The sequence below is a fragment of the Temnothorax americanus genome, unplaced genomic scaffold (assembly GCF_048541705.1).
Source record: "Temnothorax americanus isolate GAGA-0224 unplaced genomic scaffold, ASM4854170v1 Scaffold7, whole genome shotgun sequence".
NCBI classification, from domain to species: Eukaryota; Metazoa; Arthropoda; class Insecta; order Hymenoptera; family Formicidae; genus Temnothorax; species Temnothorax americanus.
In genome coordinates, this window is record NW_027509792.1 from 6981250 (window position 1) to 6998539 (window position 17290).

Consider the following 17290-nt stretch of genomic DNA (forward strand, 5'->3'; position numbering starts at 1 on the left):
ATTGATGAAGCTAATGACCTTAATAATATATCTCAAAATTATTGAAATAAAAAAGGTGGTCCTTATCTCTGCATAATTGCCATTATCATACAAGTCCCAAATTTTTTTTAAACAAACTTTAATAGAATGTTCTATGAGCAGAAATATAAGAAAAAATGTAATATAAACGTAGATCCTACAATGCTTTATTACAAAATTACAGCAAAAATTAAAATTTTGTATGGAAGAAGTGACACGCCCCGTACATAAATGTTACGCCGTTAGATGAGGTGGTAATTATTTAGTTTAAAGAAGAATCTCCTGCGATCTTGACCTTGACATAATAGAGAACTACATTCACAAGAGGCGAGATTTTGAATTTTTGTAACAACCATGGTCACGAAAATCCATATGCTGTTCGAGAAACAACTCTTTAATGACTTTGTCGTTAAAATTCAACTGTAATATATGGATGGGCATATGCAACGATATGCTAATTGATCTCTATTTCTTGTCAAAACGATTAAATGCACATTCTTTATTTTAACTTTCTCAGCAACGATTTAACGATTGGTTTCAAAGATATACCTTTAGTATCTCGCCAACACATGTGGGTACAGTTAAATGGATCTTGTATTGGTATGGGCAGGCGGCATTTTAAGATGCAAACTTAAGTTAAATTGTTTCTTACATATATATTTCATATTTTTGCTATAACTTTGTAAAAAAGAATTTTATGACATAATGTTTATATAACATTTTTTTCTTATTTTTGCCCAAAGAACATACCTACTACTAAAGTTTGTCTGCAAAAAATTGGGACATTTTGTATATATTAATTTATTGAATACATATATGTATAGGGGAAACCGGGGCACCATAAAAATTCAAACTCTAAAAAGTACTTTTAAACATAGAATTTTTTGTCTTATTTTTTTTAATAATTAAAGCACTGTGTATATTTTAAAATTTATTTAGCGTATTTGGCAAATATATTGATTAGTTTTTGAAAAAAAAATTAAAACACATTTCTTGAGAAATGACTCCCAAGATGCAATATATCCGGGGCACCATGGGTCTGTCACTGAAGCACTATAAATCACACGCAAAAACTGAGTTTATTTATTCAAGAATAAACGAAAAGTTTTACAAAAGTTAAAAAAAAATTTATTTTATACGTTTTCTTATGACACTGTTCAGGATTGGGCAGAACAAACAAGATATCAAAACCCACTACTGAAATATTATTTTTTGTTAGAAAAACTAACTTCTGACATATTTTCTTCAATCAAAAATAACATATGTCATCAATCTATCTGTCTATTATCAACCTGGGTGGCGTGTGTGACCCATGGTACCGCAGCATTGGGGTGCCCTATGATGCCCCGAATGCACTTAAGAGGGGAAATCACTGTGACGGCTGGAACAAATGATTTTTTCATGCATTTTCTTTACGACAAATAATAAATTTAATCAAATTGGTTTGTCATTTCTTTAAAATACATATATTAAAGTAATCACTTTCCGCCCGCTTATGCCGCCCTGGCGTGAAATTGACCGCTTTCGCCGCTCTCTACAGACATGGAAAGTCGAACTTTCCGTGGAGATGTTGTAAAAAAATTTTGGTGTTATTTTAAACTATACAAATGTAGTTACAATTAAGCGTACGAATTTTTTAAAATATTAATTTTTAACAAAATAGAGCAATTTAAAAAAAATCGAGATTTAAACAACAATTTTGCCATTTTTTAAATTGTTATTTAAAAACTAATTGTCTAACCAAAAAAATCGTACGCTTAATTGAAGATAATTTTGTTATAAATATTCTGTTCAAATTTCAAGTCAGACGGATAAAAATTGATCGAGATATGCGAGCGCCCGAGATATACGAAAATGTAGTTTCGAGGCACCACACGCTAAAAGTGCAAATATTAATATTTTTTAATGATTTCTTTTACAATATATTTAATATATGTACTTTAAAAAAATGACAAACCAATTTGATTAAATTTATTATTTCTCGCAAAAAAAATTCATGAAAATAGCATTTTTTCCGGCCGTCACAGTGGTTTCCCCTTAATATAGAAAATGGTAAAACATAATAAAAAAAAATAAATAATACATGATTATCTGTAGTGTAATAAATGACAAAAGATGTTAGAAAGTTACACCTAATTTTTAGTACGAGTATATTTTACTATATACAAAAACAATATTAAAACATTTCTAAATTTGGTCGCTATATCTACTATCTAGCAAAACCACTGCCGCAAAGGAACGGGCTTAGAAAAATTAGCGGGGAAAGAAGACCCTGTTGAGCTTGACTCTAGTCTGGCAGTGTAAAGGTCAAATAGTTAAACAGAAATTTACGCATCACGAAACCCATTTATGTCACGTGCGTCTCGAGACTATGAACTTTGATGACTGCTATCTAGATACAAAATATGGACAACGAAATAACTGTCACATGATACTAACTGAATCAATCTGAACATTTTGGATTACCTTAAACAGTCAATGACCCATGGTACCCCATGGCTCATGGTGCCCTGGCCTCCCCTTTACAATACACAGTTGTATTGTAAAATTTTATGTGTGTATGTGTGTGTATATATATATATATATATATATACATTTATATATCTATATTATTATTATTATTATTATAAAGCAACAGGGTTTGCATTTTTTTGTTCGCTATGATCTCGGAAACCAATGGACCGAATTTTTACCAAACGTATATGAAATAGAGGTAGAATTTCCCGGGGAGTGCTATAGGGTGTATAGTTTTTCGTTACTGATCTTCTGGAAACCGGTTTTTCTAATTTCTTCAATTTTTCGGTAAATAATTGACGGAATTTCAAAGAAATGTATATAAAACAGGGGTTGAATTTTCCGGGGAGTGCCATAAAGTGTATAATTTTTTGTTACCGATCTCTTTGAAAACCGGTACTGAAGTTTTTGAAATCAAAAACCATTTGACCGAATTTTTATTAAAAGTATATGAAATAGAGGTAGAAATTCCCGGGGAGTGTAGAGGTTGAGTGTATAATTTTTTGTTACCGATTTTCTGGAAATCGGTTTTTTTTATTTTTCTAATTTTTCGAGAAATAATTGACCGAATTTTCACTAAAAGTATATGAAATAGGGGTAGAATTTCCCAGGGAGAACTATAAAGTGTATAATTTTTTGTTACCAAGATCATAGCAAATAAAAAAAGGCTACAAACTGTTTTTTTATTATAATAGTAAAGAATTTTGCATAAAACAGAGGTAGAATTTTCGAGACTAAATAAGTTGTTAAATTCACATGTTAAATATTAATCAATTGATCAATATCGAAAGTCGCTTTCGGAAAATAATTGATCGAATCTTCTTGTGGTGTTATTTTTTGACCCGGTATATTTATTTTTTATACACACACACACACACATACAAACACTAACCCAAACACACATACACAAGAGGTGTGAATCCGACCAGGCAACCTCCACGTGGTACATCTTGGGTAATGATAATGCCGGCGGTATTGACACAAAATTGAGGTATGGCATATTATATGCAAAAATGCTTTATTTCCGAAATATAAGTTTGTAATATTGAAAATTAAATATGGCAAAAGCTACGCGTATGAGAGTAATGCATATGGAGAGAGGGAGAAAGAGAAAGAGAGAGAGAGAGAGAGAGAGAGAGAGAGAGAGAGAGAGAGAGAGAGAGAGAGAGAGAGAGAGAGAGAGAGAGAGAGAGAGAGACTATTTGCGTGTCTTAATACACATGTTCTCCGGGGCGAAGCCCGGCGGGGCATGCTAGTAGATATATATATAAATATATATATATACACACACACATAAAATTTTAATATAGTTGCAAAAGTTATAAAAATATGCTTGTAAAATTTTCTCTCTGTTTCCATTTCTTTCTTTCTTCTTTTCTCTGTCTCTTCCTATAATTAAAAATAATAACACATAATTGTTATTATTGTACTACATATAATGAAACATCATTATGTCACATTTTAATTAAAACTTATGTTTAATGTTTATTGTTCATTTGTTAACATTAGCTTCTCGAATACATTGAGCATTTATTTAAACACGAAAGCGATAGTTCATTATTATCTGCTTTATATATAAAAGGTTGGTGTGATAAATAAATTAGAAGCTTTTGTTGATCGTGTGGACACAAACACACGTTTCTTTAAAGTTGTATTTAATCTAACTAAGGAAGGTATTAACCATGTAGATAATATTGTTCAAATAATGTTTCAATATATCAATATGCTGAAGGAGGATGGACCGCAAAAATGGATCTATAAAGTAATTAGTGAAAAATAATATAATCTTTCGTAGAATGCTCGGCAGATTGTAGGATTGCAATTTGCTAAACACTTTGTACTTTAATATTATAATATTGTATATCACATATTAAGTTATATAAAAATTTTACATTTATAGGAAATTCAGGAAATGTCGGAAATAAATAATAGTTATGATGAGAACATACACCGTTTGTCTCATGAGGACATATCTAGAATAGCCTTTCAGCTGCACGAGTGTCCCATGGAAGAAATCTTTTTGGAGTAACGTGCATAGCAACCAGATTTGATCAAAGAGCTATTAAAAAAATATTTTACGCCGCAAAATATTATAATTTACGTTGCCTCAAAAACGTACGAAAGTACAGTGAATGAAACCGAGAATTGGCATCACATTAAATATAGGAAAGAGACGATACCCGTGAAAACAATAGACACGTGGAACCGTGCTGGCCGTAGCACGGATCTGAAATTTCTTCCTAAAAATGAATTTATACCAAAAAAGTTTGATATCAAGCCTCAAGTATGTAAAATTATCATTTTTCGCACTATTAATCCTTGAACATCTCTTCGTGATACTAACAATAAGCAAAATCTCCATGTATAAACCATGTCATGAAACTTGATTAAAATATAAAATGTTAATGTAGTTTATAATAAATTTTATTTTTACGTATATTTTTCTTATAATAAAAATAATTATAGTGTACTTTAAAAAAAATATATATATATACATTTATTTACATTAACTAACTAAGATTTAAAGATTAATTTATACATAACATAGAGTCAAAAGACTGCAATATAAGTGAGAAAATTGTAATGCAAAGAAACCTTTACACGCTCACTTTTTCATACGGAGTTGTCCATTGCCCTAATAAATCATCAATTTTGATGTTATTTGTATATTGTATCTTTTACACATATATATTAACAGGTGAAACTTTATAGGTACAACAAGAGTGTCCTAAAATTGTAATGGATAAACTGTTTGTAAGAGTTTGGCATAAACAGGATAATGAATTTTATGTACCGAAAGCGACGATGATCTTCGACTTCGTTAGGTATGAGATAAGTGTGGTTGCAAAAAATACATTGTTGTTCTAATCAAATATAAAATATTGAGATGACTTTACATCATAATTTGAGATATTCAAGCAACTTATACAAATTGCAATTGTGAATAAATTTATTTAATTATCATAATAATGAGATTAGTATACATATATATTAATATACGTATAGGTACTAAATAAAATTAAAATAATAAATTAATTACTTCTAAAATGTTATCATTAATTAGATGAATCTAAATTTTTACATTTATTGTATATCTCTGAATGCCGTTATTTCAAAATACCTCCTTAGTTAAAGAATAATAAATTAAAATAGTGCTATAATCTCTTCTTATGTAATAAACATGTTTCTGTTTATGTAATAAACAGAAAATGTTTTTTTATAATTACAAATAACGTTCGTGTTGTCGTTAATTTATAGTCCGTTCGCCTACATGGATCCTCTCAGTTCCGAATTGACTGATGTATTTGTTGAACTAGTTTGTGAGTCACTTAATGAATATACATATAGAGCTAAATTAGCTGGTTTAAAATTGGAAATTGGTGGTACGAAATATGAAATAAATGTAAGTATATATATAATAACATTAATAAAATATTGTATATTTTTTAAATATATTTATTCAAATAAATTATTATTTAACTTGTTAATGTTATTAATAATGTTTAAACATATATCTACTTCTTCATGTACATCGAATATTACTTATTTAGGATTCAGATTTCATTTCCTATTAATAATTATTATTATTCGTAAATATGACCAGTTATCTTTCTGTAATGTTCTAATAAAGTTTACGGAATGTTTTATAAATAAGCATTAATTTAATGTTTTATATAAAAGCATATATAATCCAAGAGAAAACAAATTATTTTATTAGATGTTAATAGACGGTTATGACGACAAGCAACGTGATCTGTTAGAAAAAAGCATGGACCAAATGATAAATTTGAAGATTGATCCGAAGTGGTTTGAAACCTTAAAATATGTATGTATAATTATTGTGTCAATTTCATTAATTTAATTGAACATCAAATTTATGTGGAATGGTTTACAGTGGAACTCCAAGTGGATAAATTTCAATAAAAATATACGTGTTAACACAGTAAATTATCTTGAAATGCTGTTGACAGAACAACATTGGCTTAATAATAAATTATTAAATTGTAAGGAGGGTAAGTGTAAAAGAATAATAATATTTTTCTGTTTAAAATAATTTTTCTTGTTTCTTCAAAATTGGTTTTAGTCCTTACATCGCCAACGACTAAAGCACTTAATGCCGAAAGATTCGAGCTTTTTATACAAAAGTTATTCAGCAAAATGCATGTAGAGTGCTTAATATATGGTAACGTGACTAAAGATGAAGCTGCAGGTATAGGTAAACTAACTGAGTCAATGTTGAATAATAAAGAGCATCCCACAGTACCCTTGTTGCAAAAGCAATTAGTATTGAATCGTGAAATTAAACTAGAAAATGGTAAGCTCGACACGACCAAATCTTATTTATGATAATTTAAAAGAATTTGTATGCTTAAAGGATTTCAGTTTATTTTATGAAACAATTCAATATAAATATTTTATTGTTTCTTCTAATGGTCCTATGCTGCCATTAGGATTATTATGAAGATAAAGAAAGAAAAAAAAATATATTTCAATCCATATAGAAAATAAATATGTAAAAATATAAGAAAAAGTATTTATTTTATTAATGTTATTTTATCAGGATTACAATTTGTTTCAGAAATTTAACATTAGCTTTTTAGTGAGTTAATATTTTCTATATAACTTAGTACGTAATAAAGTGTTGTGTATTGATATATAATTACTGTAGGTTGCCACGTTCGATTTGAAGAAGAAAATGAACAGAAGATAACGTCTAGTACCATAGTGTACTACGCAACTGGTCTACGATCAACGGAATCGAATATGCTTTTATCGCTTTCAAATCGAATTATTGATCAGAATACCTTCCATACCTTAAGGACCGAGTATAATTTAGGCTATACAGTATTTAGTCAGGTTACAAAAATGGACGCAACGCAATATTTGACAGTTGTTGTAGAAGGTAACCGTTGCCCGCCATATGTCGAAGAACGAATCGATTCATTTATGGACCTTATGTTTGTAAGTATAATAAGATCTTATATAACAACATGTCTGTTTTTTATTTCCCACGCAATATTCTAATATTATGATTATACGAATTAATTTATCACTCTAATTATTATGTGACGTAGTAATTGGAGTATCTATCCATTAAAATATTTAATAATATCTCTGTAACAACATTTCAGAAACACATATCTACTATGGAAAAAGTGGAATTTGACAACCACAAGAAAGGTCTAAAGTCACATTTGAAGGCACCCAAAACGAGATTTAGTCGATGCTCTTTATATTAGAAAGAAATTGAAAGCCAAGAATATAATTTTGATCGAGAAGCTATTGAAGAAGATTATTTAGGGTCAATAACGCAGGAACAATTACGGAAATTTTTTGAGGTAACTACTTATTATTATATGCGGACTATATCATTCAATGAAAAAGAAAAAATTTTATAAAGAAAAACAAATAAAAAATATAATTCTATTTATATGACGTACAATTTGTGAGAGAAGTGATTTTGATAAATAATAAATTAATTATATTTTTTAAACATAATCTTCCTTAGAGGGGAAAATATAATTAACAAGTCGACTCGACGTAAGTTGTCGGTACATGTGATGCCTACGGCTATGGCAAAGGAAATGAATTTGTCTAATACATCTGGAAAAATTACCGTTACATCTGATAATATAACTGAAGAATATGACGATTTATTGTCATTTAAGCTAAGTCAAAGTTTATATTCTTTACTAGAAACCGATCGACGACTAAAATTTTGTCAGAAAACCCATGAGATGGAATAATTGTTTATAGTTGTTATCATGTATTTCGTTATTTCGAATATATTAAAATGATATTATTTTGTATCAATCTTGTTCACGCATAAACAGTAAAAGAATTATCTACTTTCTATGAAACTGAAATTATTGAATATTAAAATAAAGTAAGTAAGAATGTATAACTTTAAGCACTACATTATTAAATAGCCGCGTGAAACATATCATTATCTTTATTTTATCTTCGTTGTATTAATATTTTTGAATATACTATGTTTCTATGAAATGTTATAATTTAACCATTTGATGTCATATAACTCTTAAATTGCGCAATAAAGACATTTTGCGATATCAAATAACCTTATTAATAACTTTATTTACATATGCGATAGCCAGAGAAAATACAATCCTAAAAAATGTAATAAAATTGTGCTACGTCCCTCATATTTGAACAAATACATAAGTTATTAACGGATGTATACAACTATATAATACATCTCTTTATCAATTATACATTACACTATTATCAGATTTAAATTGTCGTTTTGTATATGTAAAGGTATTCTATATGTATATTCTCACACAAAATAAAAAATGTGCACGATAAAAATCGCTAGCCATAATAAGGCTACGCAATTGATTCTCGTGTAAAAAAAAGTGAATTATCTTCCCCCAGTTAGGGCTGTCAGTGTTATTAATTGAAATAGAGAAGAAAAGGAAAAGAAAAAAGGGGAAAAAGAGGGAGGAAGAAGGAGACAAAAAAATGAAGAGCACGAAGTGTCTGGTGTAGGTAATTTTATTAAAAATACATGCGTTTGGGAACTACTGTCAGAACCGGACTTGTTAGACAATAAGAGTTTAAGCTGTTAACCTTCTTGTTTCTATATTACATGTTACATATATATCTTATCTATTTCTGTATTTTCAAACAGAACTGTATTTCAATACAACATGTAATTAGTGCAAAATATTATTTCTTTCCATTTAAATTAAACTTATTGCATAATTATATGTGACATCATTAATCTTTTTTCTGAGTTATCCAAAATTATTTTCATGCATTGTTTGAGAAACCGGGTAACAAACGTGTCTAATCAATATTCTATTAAAATTTAATATTTATAAACCGTATTCCTAATAAGTTTCTCTCGTTTAATTCAGAATTAGCGCGTCACCGCAGAGGGATCGCTGAACAGGGCGTGCGCCAATCAGCAGCGGCTGTGCCCGGCGCGGATCGCCTCGCATCCGAATCGCCAGACACAAAATCCATCAGCCGTAAAGGTAAAGCCCTTGCCTTGAGCCTAAAATCGGCAAATCATTATCGAGAATCCTCGGGAAGGTCGAGTAAATAAAAGCGCGCGGATAGAATCGCGACCCGCGCTTTACAGTCACGTCGTAGTAACGACAGTAGCGCGTAGCAGTTCGCAGCAGAGATCTTATTTTCCACTCCGCTTTCGCTGATTGTGAGCCTATGTACAGAGTTCGTGTTCGTACGTTTGATCTGGCAAATTTTTCGATTGAACTATTGCTGTGTGATAATTCCACCGAGCTACATTGCATCCGCAGCGCGGGATCCAGGCTTTCACCGGTCTTCGAAATCCAGCCACCGCTCAGTATAGTGTACCGCGAATAGCCCGTAAGTTTTAACACATTTTTCTTCTTATTTACATCTGCACTTGCACTTCCTATCCATCACCGCAAAATCGCGCGCGACCTTAATCACAAATGCAATAATAAAAATCAAATATTAAAGTTCAGGAACTATATTAATAAAGGTGCTTGCCGTTAGCGTTTATTTTTATAAAAACAAAAAGTATTGCTCGCTTGAAACGTTTCAAATAAAACTTTCTTCATGTTCAGAAAGATCGGCGAATGTGAAACTTGCTGGCATTACTGTGCAACATTTTCATGTTTTATGTAAAATTTGATATTATTGATATTTCATTACATGATAACTCATTGTCATATATTTTCCAAAAAGACTGTTTAAAATCAAACCCTTTTTTTCTATGCCGTTTAATGAAAATCCCGCCTTAAAATATTGATAAATTTTTCCTACAAATTTGCATGGTTTTCGCGACGTTAAACGGCGTGAATAATATTCTAAAATCTAACAGCTTAATTTCGCTTTGGGAATAGACGGCATATTTCCCCCAAAAAAGAAAAACAATGCCTCGTTTTTGCCTGTGTCATGCAGACTCACTATACTTGGTCTTGGGGACTCAGGTGCGAGGTAAACACTAGGGGCAAAGCAAAAGGTCGGTATACAACAACAGCTGATCGGTTGTCGACTCCGAGATCAGCCGAGTCGTTAACACTTGGAAAATTAACTGATATCTCGGGCTGTCGACAACCAATTGGCCCGGTAAATTTTTTGGCTCGTTGCTAGAGGGGTCCAGAGTTTGAGAAATTTCCGATCTCCAGTCTTTAGTTGTAACAGTGTGTGATTTTATTGCGTTCCGAAAAGAATTACGTGTCTTTTTGTTCGCCCGACGATTTTCGAAAGAGGCTTCAGTGGCTTGCGACAAGTCTGGATATTCTCACATGTTTAAAGTCCGACTCGCAAAATCGAACATTATTCTATTGTTTGAGAAATCGCGATTGCTTTCCGCCACTCGCGGTTAACCCGAGAACGAGAGTATCATTTTTTTTGCATAGACGACCGTTGCTTGTGCGGCTACTTTTATACCCCTATACTTATTGTTAATTACATACTGCATTTGGATAGTTCTATAATTTATCAGTATTTGAGGACAGTATGTACATAGATTTATTCAATACTTTCCGAGAAAAGAGTAAGGAAAAACCCAAAAAATATTTGAAAAACGAAAGAAGCACATTTAAAATTACTGTGACGTAAACTTCATTTTTTCGACTGGAGTGTTTAAGTATAGCTCCAGTGCCCATGCTTGAATTAATGAACTTGTACACATTCTGTAAATAGACATTTATTTTAAAACTGTGTAAATACAACTTCTAGACAATTATAATCTATAATTTCCGCATTCACAATGAATCTCGCCGGATTCTTTTTCCTTCCACCGTTCGCGCACGAAGACTATTGTGTAAATAGTTCTTATAATTTTGTTTTAGTTACAATATTTTTTAGCATCGTTGTTGTATAGATATAATAGATTGAAAATTTCATATATCCTTTAAGTTTTTATTTGTATTTTTTTCACGTTTAGAAATAATATTTTCGAGTCTGCGGCACTGGTGACCAACATGTCTACTGATGATACTTATGTGGATGAGCGATTCGACAACATAGAACATGCAGATAATGACGTTAAATCATACAGAGGCTTAGTACTTAAAAATAAAATGAAAATTCTTTTGATAAGCGATCCAATAACTCACATCGGTTGTGCAACAATGAATGTTAATATCGGTAATTATATGTAATTATATGTATATTTATTCTCTATTTTGCGCATTAACTTGATGTTTCTAACAATACTTATATAAACTTCCTTAATATAAAATCATTATGTGTATAAATTATAAATTGTCACAAAAAATATATAGTTAAAAAATATGTATAGGACCTTTTTATTAGTCTAATATATTTAATATCCTTTTTAACGTACTCTTATATATACTTAGGTCTTTGTAATTTGACCTGTAATTTCTGCTTAATAACGTTGTATATTTGCTGTATATGAATTCAATATTTTGATGTACAGCTAGTTTATGTATTCTCTTTCTCCTCTGGGTCATTCTACACTATTAATATTGTTTACATTTTCTTCTGGATAGATTTAGTTATATTTTGTGATTTCGTAAATATACATATATATATATATATATATATATATATATGTAGGTCCAGAGGTATGTTCCGGGACTGTTTACGTTTTTTGAAATGTACAGTCCTGGAAACTGTATATATATATACATATATATATATATATATGTAGGTCCAGAGGTATGTTCCGGGACTGTTTACGTTTTTTGAAATGTACAGTCCTGGAATATAACGCATATATATGTAATCAGATTCAAAAAACTGTCCCGAAAAATGCCGTAGGACATCAATTTTTTCCAGGACAGTCCTGGAAACTGCCAAATGTCCCGGAATATACCGATATCAAAAATAAAAGTCCCGGAACATACTTCCAGACCTACATATATATATATATATATATATATAGTATATATATATAAAATTAAAGATTAATATGTTTCTATCAATTAGTATTACGTTATCAAATTCAAAAATTATTTAACTAGAAATAAAATACGTTACAGGCTACAATAACGATCCCGAGGATCTACCTGGATTAGCGCACCTTTGCCAACATCTTTTAGGTACAGAATCGCAACAACATGATTACCTTGAGTACCTGAACCAGTATGGCGGTTCGCGCCTAGCAAGGACCAGAATAAATTACACTGATTATTCCTTCAATATAATTCCGGAGAAGTTGGGAGGAGCTTTAGATCTATTTGCGCAGTTTTTCATAACGCCTCTTTTTGATGAGACTTTGATAGATACAGAAATAAATATTATAGATTTAGAATACAAGGAGAAATTAATAAATGACAGATGGTGATTGACGAAATTAGAGAAATTATCTGTGAGACCGGACTATCCGTTCGGCATAGGCAATAAAAAGACATTAGACAACATTAACGTTAAAGATAGGCTGGAAGACTTTTATAAGAAATATTCTGCACATATTATGTCGCTGTGTGTTCTTGGTAAAGGTACGATAATTTAAAACTTTTTAATATTAGAAATTTAAAAATGTATTTTATACTGTTATATATATAAAAATATTTGAATTTTAAAAAATAAATAATAAATTATAATATTATAATATTATTATAATTATAATTATAATAAATTATAATATTATTATAATAAATAAAATTATAATAATTAATAAAATAATATGTATTTTATTACCAGTTATTGTATTAAACATTTACACATTGTCTGTTTTCAAGAGAAAAGATAGAATCTTATCAGTACATAAGCAAGGAAAATATCTAAAAATATTGATCTCCATAAAATTACTACATAAAATTTTAATTGTTTTCTAATAATTTGTTTTAACCAGTATATTATTATTATAGTCAATATTTTTAAAAAAAGTTTGATCAAAATGTGAAATATCTAATTGTAATACACAGTAAAATATATTTTCAATATATTTCTTGTCTTTTTTTGAAAAAAATTATATTTTTTGCCATTAATAGACATAATAATTTTTTGTTACATATTTATGTAGCGTTCATTATGTATGTTACATTAACAAATAAATTTTTTGTTTAGATAATTTAAATGATCTCGAAAGTATGGTAGTAAAACGCTTTCGTAATGTAAAAAACAAGAAAGTTGAACTTTCTATGTATTCTGAATATACATTCAAGAATGAAGACTTGAACACTATGTGGAAATACGTTCCGATATTTGATATCAGAGAGTTATGCATTTCGTTTTCTTTACTTAAAATAAAGCGTGAAAACGATCTGGTATTGTGTAATACACTTTCCGTTTGACCTTAATGCTTTATACAGTTTATATACAGAGAATATTTTATCTAAGTTCTTTTAAATATAATTATATTAGTTATGCAGAAATAAAAACTCTTTCTGATTTCACAATAATTTTGAAATATGTTATCAAGATTATTACTCTATATATTAACGAGTGTAACGACTAATCAACAAATAATTGCTTGATAATGATGATTGTAGAGTAGCTGCAACATTGGTTATTAAAATGAATTTACCGAATGTTCTGCAATCCCTTACTACGATTTTTTTGCCATTTTTCTCAGATTCAGCAAATAATACTGAGTAAAAAAAAATGAATCCAACAATCCCTACATGCTCCCCAAAAAGCCTACAATGCAATTGGTAATAAATTTTTAATAAACATCGCCACTTAAAACCTTTTAAAGGTTATTCAGGCTAATGACAGTGATAATATATTTCAAAATTATTGAAATCGAAATGTGGCCTCTATCTCTGCACAATTATTATATGTATACATTAATTCATACATATATAATGTATATATGTATATATACAGTTGTATTTTAAAAGGCCACGGCCGGTTTTCGTATGGCGGGATACCCTCAGCGATATCTGGCTGATTTTCATATACAATATACATAAGGTATCTCATGGTCCAACACATGAATTACCATTCATACCAGTTTTTAGAACAACGTGGTTCCGAAGTTGTGACGTAAAAATCAAAAATAAAAAAAAATCTTTTTAAGGTTCTAGCTTTTTTCGTTCTGGAAATAAACTTTTTGATTTTTGAGTTTTATGTCATTACTTCGGAAACACGTTGTTCTAAAAGCTAGTATAAATGGTAATTTAGGTTGGATCATGAAATACTTTATGTGCAAAAATCAACCAAATATCGCTGGGGGTATCCCGCCATACAAAAATCGGCCACGGCCATTATAGTTGCAGGAGTTATAAAAATATGCTTATAGAATTTTAACTCTGTCTACATTTCTTTGTCTCTTTTTTTCTCTGTCTCTTCCTAATTGACTACACATAATTATTATTGTAGTACATATAACAATACATCATTATGTCACATTTTAATTAAAGTTTATGTTTATTATTTATTTGTTAACATAGCCTCTTTGTTACATTAAGTATTTAATTGGACACAAAGGAGAAAATTCTTTATTATCGGCTTTAAAAGCCAAGAATTGGTGCATCGATTTAGAAGTTGAACTGTGCTCCGTAGACACAAGCGTGTACTTCTTTAAACTTCAATTTGATCTAACTGAGGAAGGTATTAATAATATAGAAAATATTGTTGGAATAATGTTCCAATATATCCATACGCTGAAGAAGAAGAAGGAAGGACCGATGAAATGGATATATGATGCTAATCAAACTGCAGGCTGTACTTTGCTAGAGCCGTACTTTGCTGTGGTATGCGAAAGATTCTATAATTCACCCCCGAATTTAGATTTGCCTTTTTAAGGGTTGATTATGACGAAATCTTGAATTATGTTTTTAAGAACTTGTATGGATAACCTTTGTAAGCAAAAACCAAATCGATATTTCAACAGGCTTAAGAGATATTGAAAACACGTTTTACCCTTTTTCACCCCGTTATGGGATTTCGAATTTCTAAAAATCCTTTCTTAGTGGGCGCTTACGTCATGGAAGAATATACTCCCCAAATTTCATGTTTCTAGGCATAGGGGTTTGGGCTGGACGTTGATGAGTCAGTCGGAACATTTGATTATATATATATATAGATTAGTGAAAAATAATGTAATCTTTCGTAGAATGCTCGGCAGGTTGTAGGATTGCAATTTGCTAGACACTTTATATTTTAATATTATATACCACACATGAAGTTATATGGAAATTTTATATTTATAGGAACTACAGCAAATTATGAAGATGTGTTATAGTTATGAGAAAATAAACCGTTTGTCTCTTGATGACATAGCTACTACAGCCTATCTGCTGCAAAAGTGTCCCATGAAAGAAATCTTTTCGATGCAACGTGAATGGCGACCGGATTTGATCGACGAGCTAATGGAACATTTTATGCCGGAAAATATTAAAATCTACGTTGCCTCAAAAACGTACGAAGATACGGTGGATAAAATCGAGAAATGGTTTGACATTAAATATAAAAAAGAGAAAATACCCAAGGAAACAATAAAAAAGTGGAAATGCGTTGGCAATAGCACAGCTATAATGAAATTGCCTTCTAAAAATGAATTTATACCGATCCAGTTTGATATCAAGGAAGAAAACGTAAATAAAATTATCATTTTTTGCAATATTAATCCTTAAACACCATTTTGTGATACTAACACTATAAAACTCGATATAAAATATTACGTTAATGTAGTTTATAATAAATTTTCTTCTAATGCATATTTTTGATATAATAAAAATAATTATGGTGTATTATATATATATATATATATATATATATATATATATATTTACTTGTATTTATATTACCTTTATAAAAATATACGGTGAGTCTTAGAGATTAATTTATATAATACAGAGCCAAAAGATTGTAATATAAGTAAAAAAATTGTAATGCAAAGAATGTTTTATACATGTTTTTTGCATTCGGAATTGTCCTTTGCTCTAATAAATAATCAATTTTGATGTCATTTGTATCTTCTACACATATTAACAGGTGAAACTTTATAGGTAGAAAAGTTTCCTGTACCTGTAATGGATACATCGTTTGTAAGAGTTTGGCATAAAAAAGATGATGTATTTCGTGTGCCGAAAGCGACGATGATCTTCCACTTCGTTAGGTATGAGATAAGTGTTGTAAAAAATACATTGTTGTTCTAATCAAATATGGAATACTGAGATGATTTTAAATCAGAATTTGAGACATTCTATATAGCAACTTATAAAAATTGCAATTATGAATTAATTTTTATAATTATTATAATAATGAGATTAGTGTGCATACATATTAATATATATATATACGTACTAAATAAAATTAAAATAATAAATTGATTACCTCTAAAATGTCATCAATTATATAATAAATCTAAATTTGTACATTTATATATTTCTGAATGCCGAAATTTCAAAATACTTCCTTAATTAAAAAATATAAATTAAAATGGTACTATAATATCAGGGAGAGATAGAAAATATGTTTTTTTTTTTATAATTATATATAACGTTCGTGTTTAATTTATAGTCCGATCGCCTATATGGATCCTCTCAATTGCAATTTGACTGATATGTTTGTTCGACTACTTCGTGATTTTCTTAATGATATGTATATACCTAATATACATAAATATGAATATACACGTACAGTTAATATAACTTTTTTAAACTGGGAAATTGCTCGTACGAAATATGGAATAACAGTAAATGTATATATATAATTTATATAACAGTAATATAAATATTGTAATATTATTTATATAGATTTATTCAAATAAATTATTATTCAACTTGTTAATATTATTAGTAACGTTTAAGCATGTGCTTCTTCATGTACATCAAATATTACTTATTAAGAAATCGAATTTTATTTCTTATTAATA

General features: G+C 29.6%; 2 protein-coding genes across 6 annotated transcripts in view; both read left to right on the forward strand.

The window, feature by feature from the left end:
• Positions 1–17290, forward strand: part of LOC143905946 (insulin-degrading enzyme-like) — a 48117-nt gene that overhangs the window by 26904 nt on the left and 3923 nt on the right. Inside the window, exons 1-8 of one of the 4 annotated variants that reach the window (XM_077421630.1) lie at positions 8665–9888; positions 11441–11643; positions 12504–12962; positions 13534–13733; positions 14862–15164; positions 15624–16007; positions 16422–16531; positions 16936–17110. In XM_077421630.1, the coding sequence (XP_077277756.1) occupies positions 12938–12962; positions 13534–13733; positions 14862–15164; positions 15624–16007; positions 16422–16531; positions 16936–17110 (1197 nt within the window). In that variant the 5' untranslated portion in view covers positions 8665–9888; positions 11441–11643; positions 12504–12937. The other 3 variants (XM_077421632.1, XM_077421633.1, XM_077421631.1) reach the window with 3 other exon arrangements.
• LOC143905948 (insulin-degrading enzyme-like) lies at positions 915–8225 on the forward strand. Of its 2 annotated transcripts, none has more exons than XM_077421635.1 (10): positions 915–4294; positions 4433–4816; positions 5245–5357; positions 5791–5935; positions 6251–6358; positions 6428–6545; positions 6617–6847; positions 7202–7494; positions 7665–7871; positions 8042–8225. In XM_077421635.1, exons 3-9 carry the CDS (start codon positions 5272–5274, stop codon positions 7770–7772), a joined length of 1089 nt encoding a protein of 362 aa, XP_077277761.1. In that variant the 5' UTR covers positions 915–4294; positions 4433–4816; positions 5245–5271; the 3' UTR covers positions 7773–7871; positions 8042–8225. The 2 variants fall into 2 exon arrangements, with proteins under 2 accessions (XP_077277761.1, XP_077277762.1); XM_077421636.1 differs by having other exon boundaries at positions 915–3523.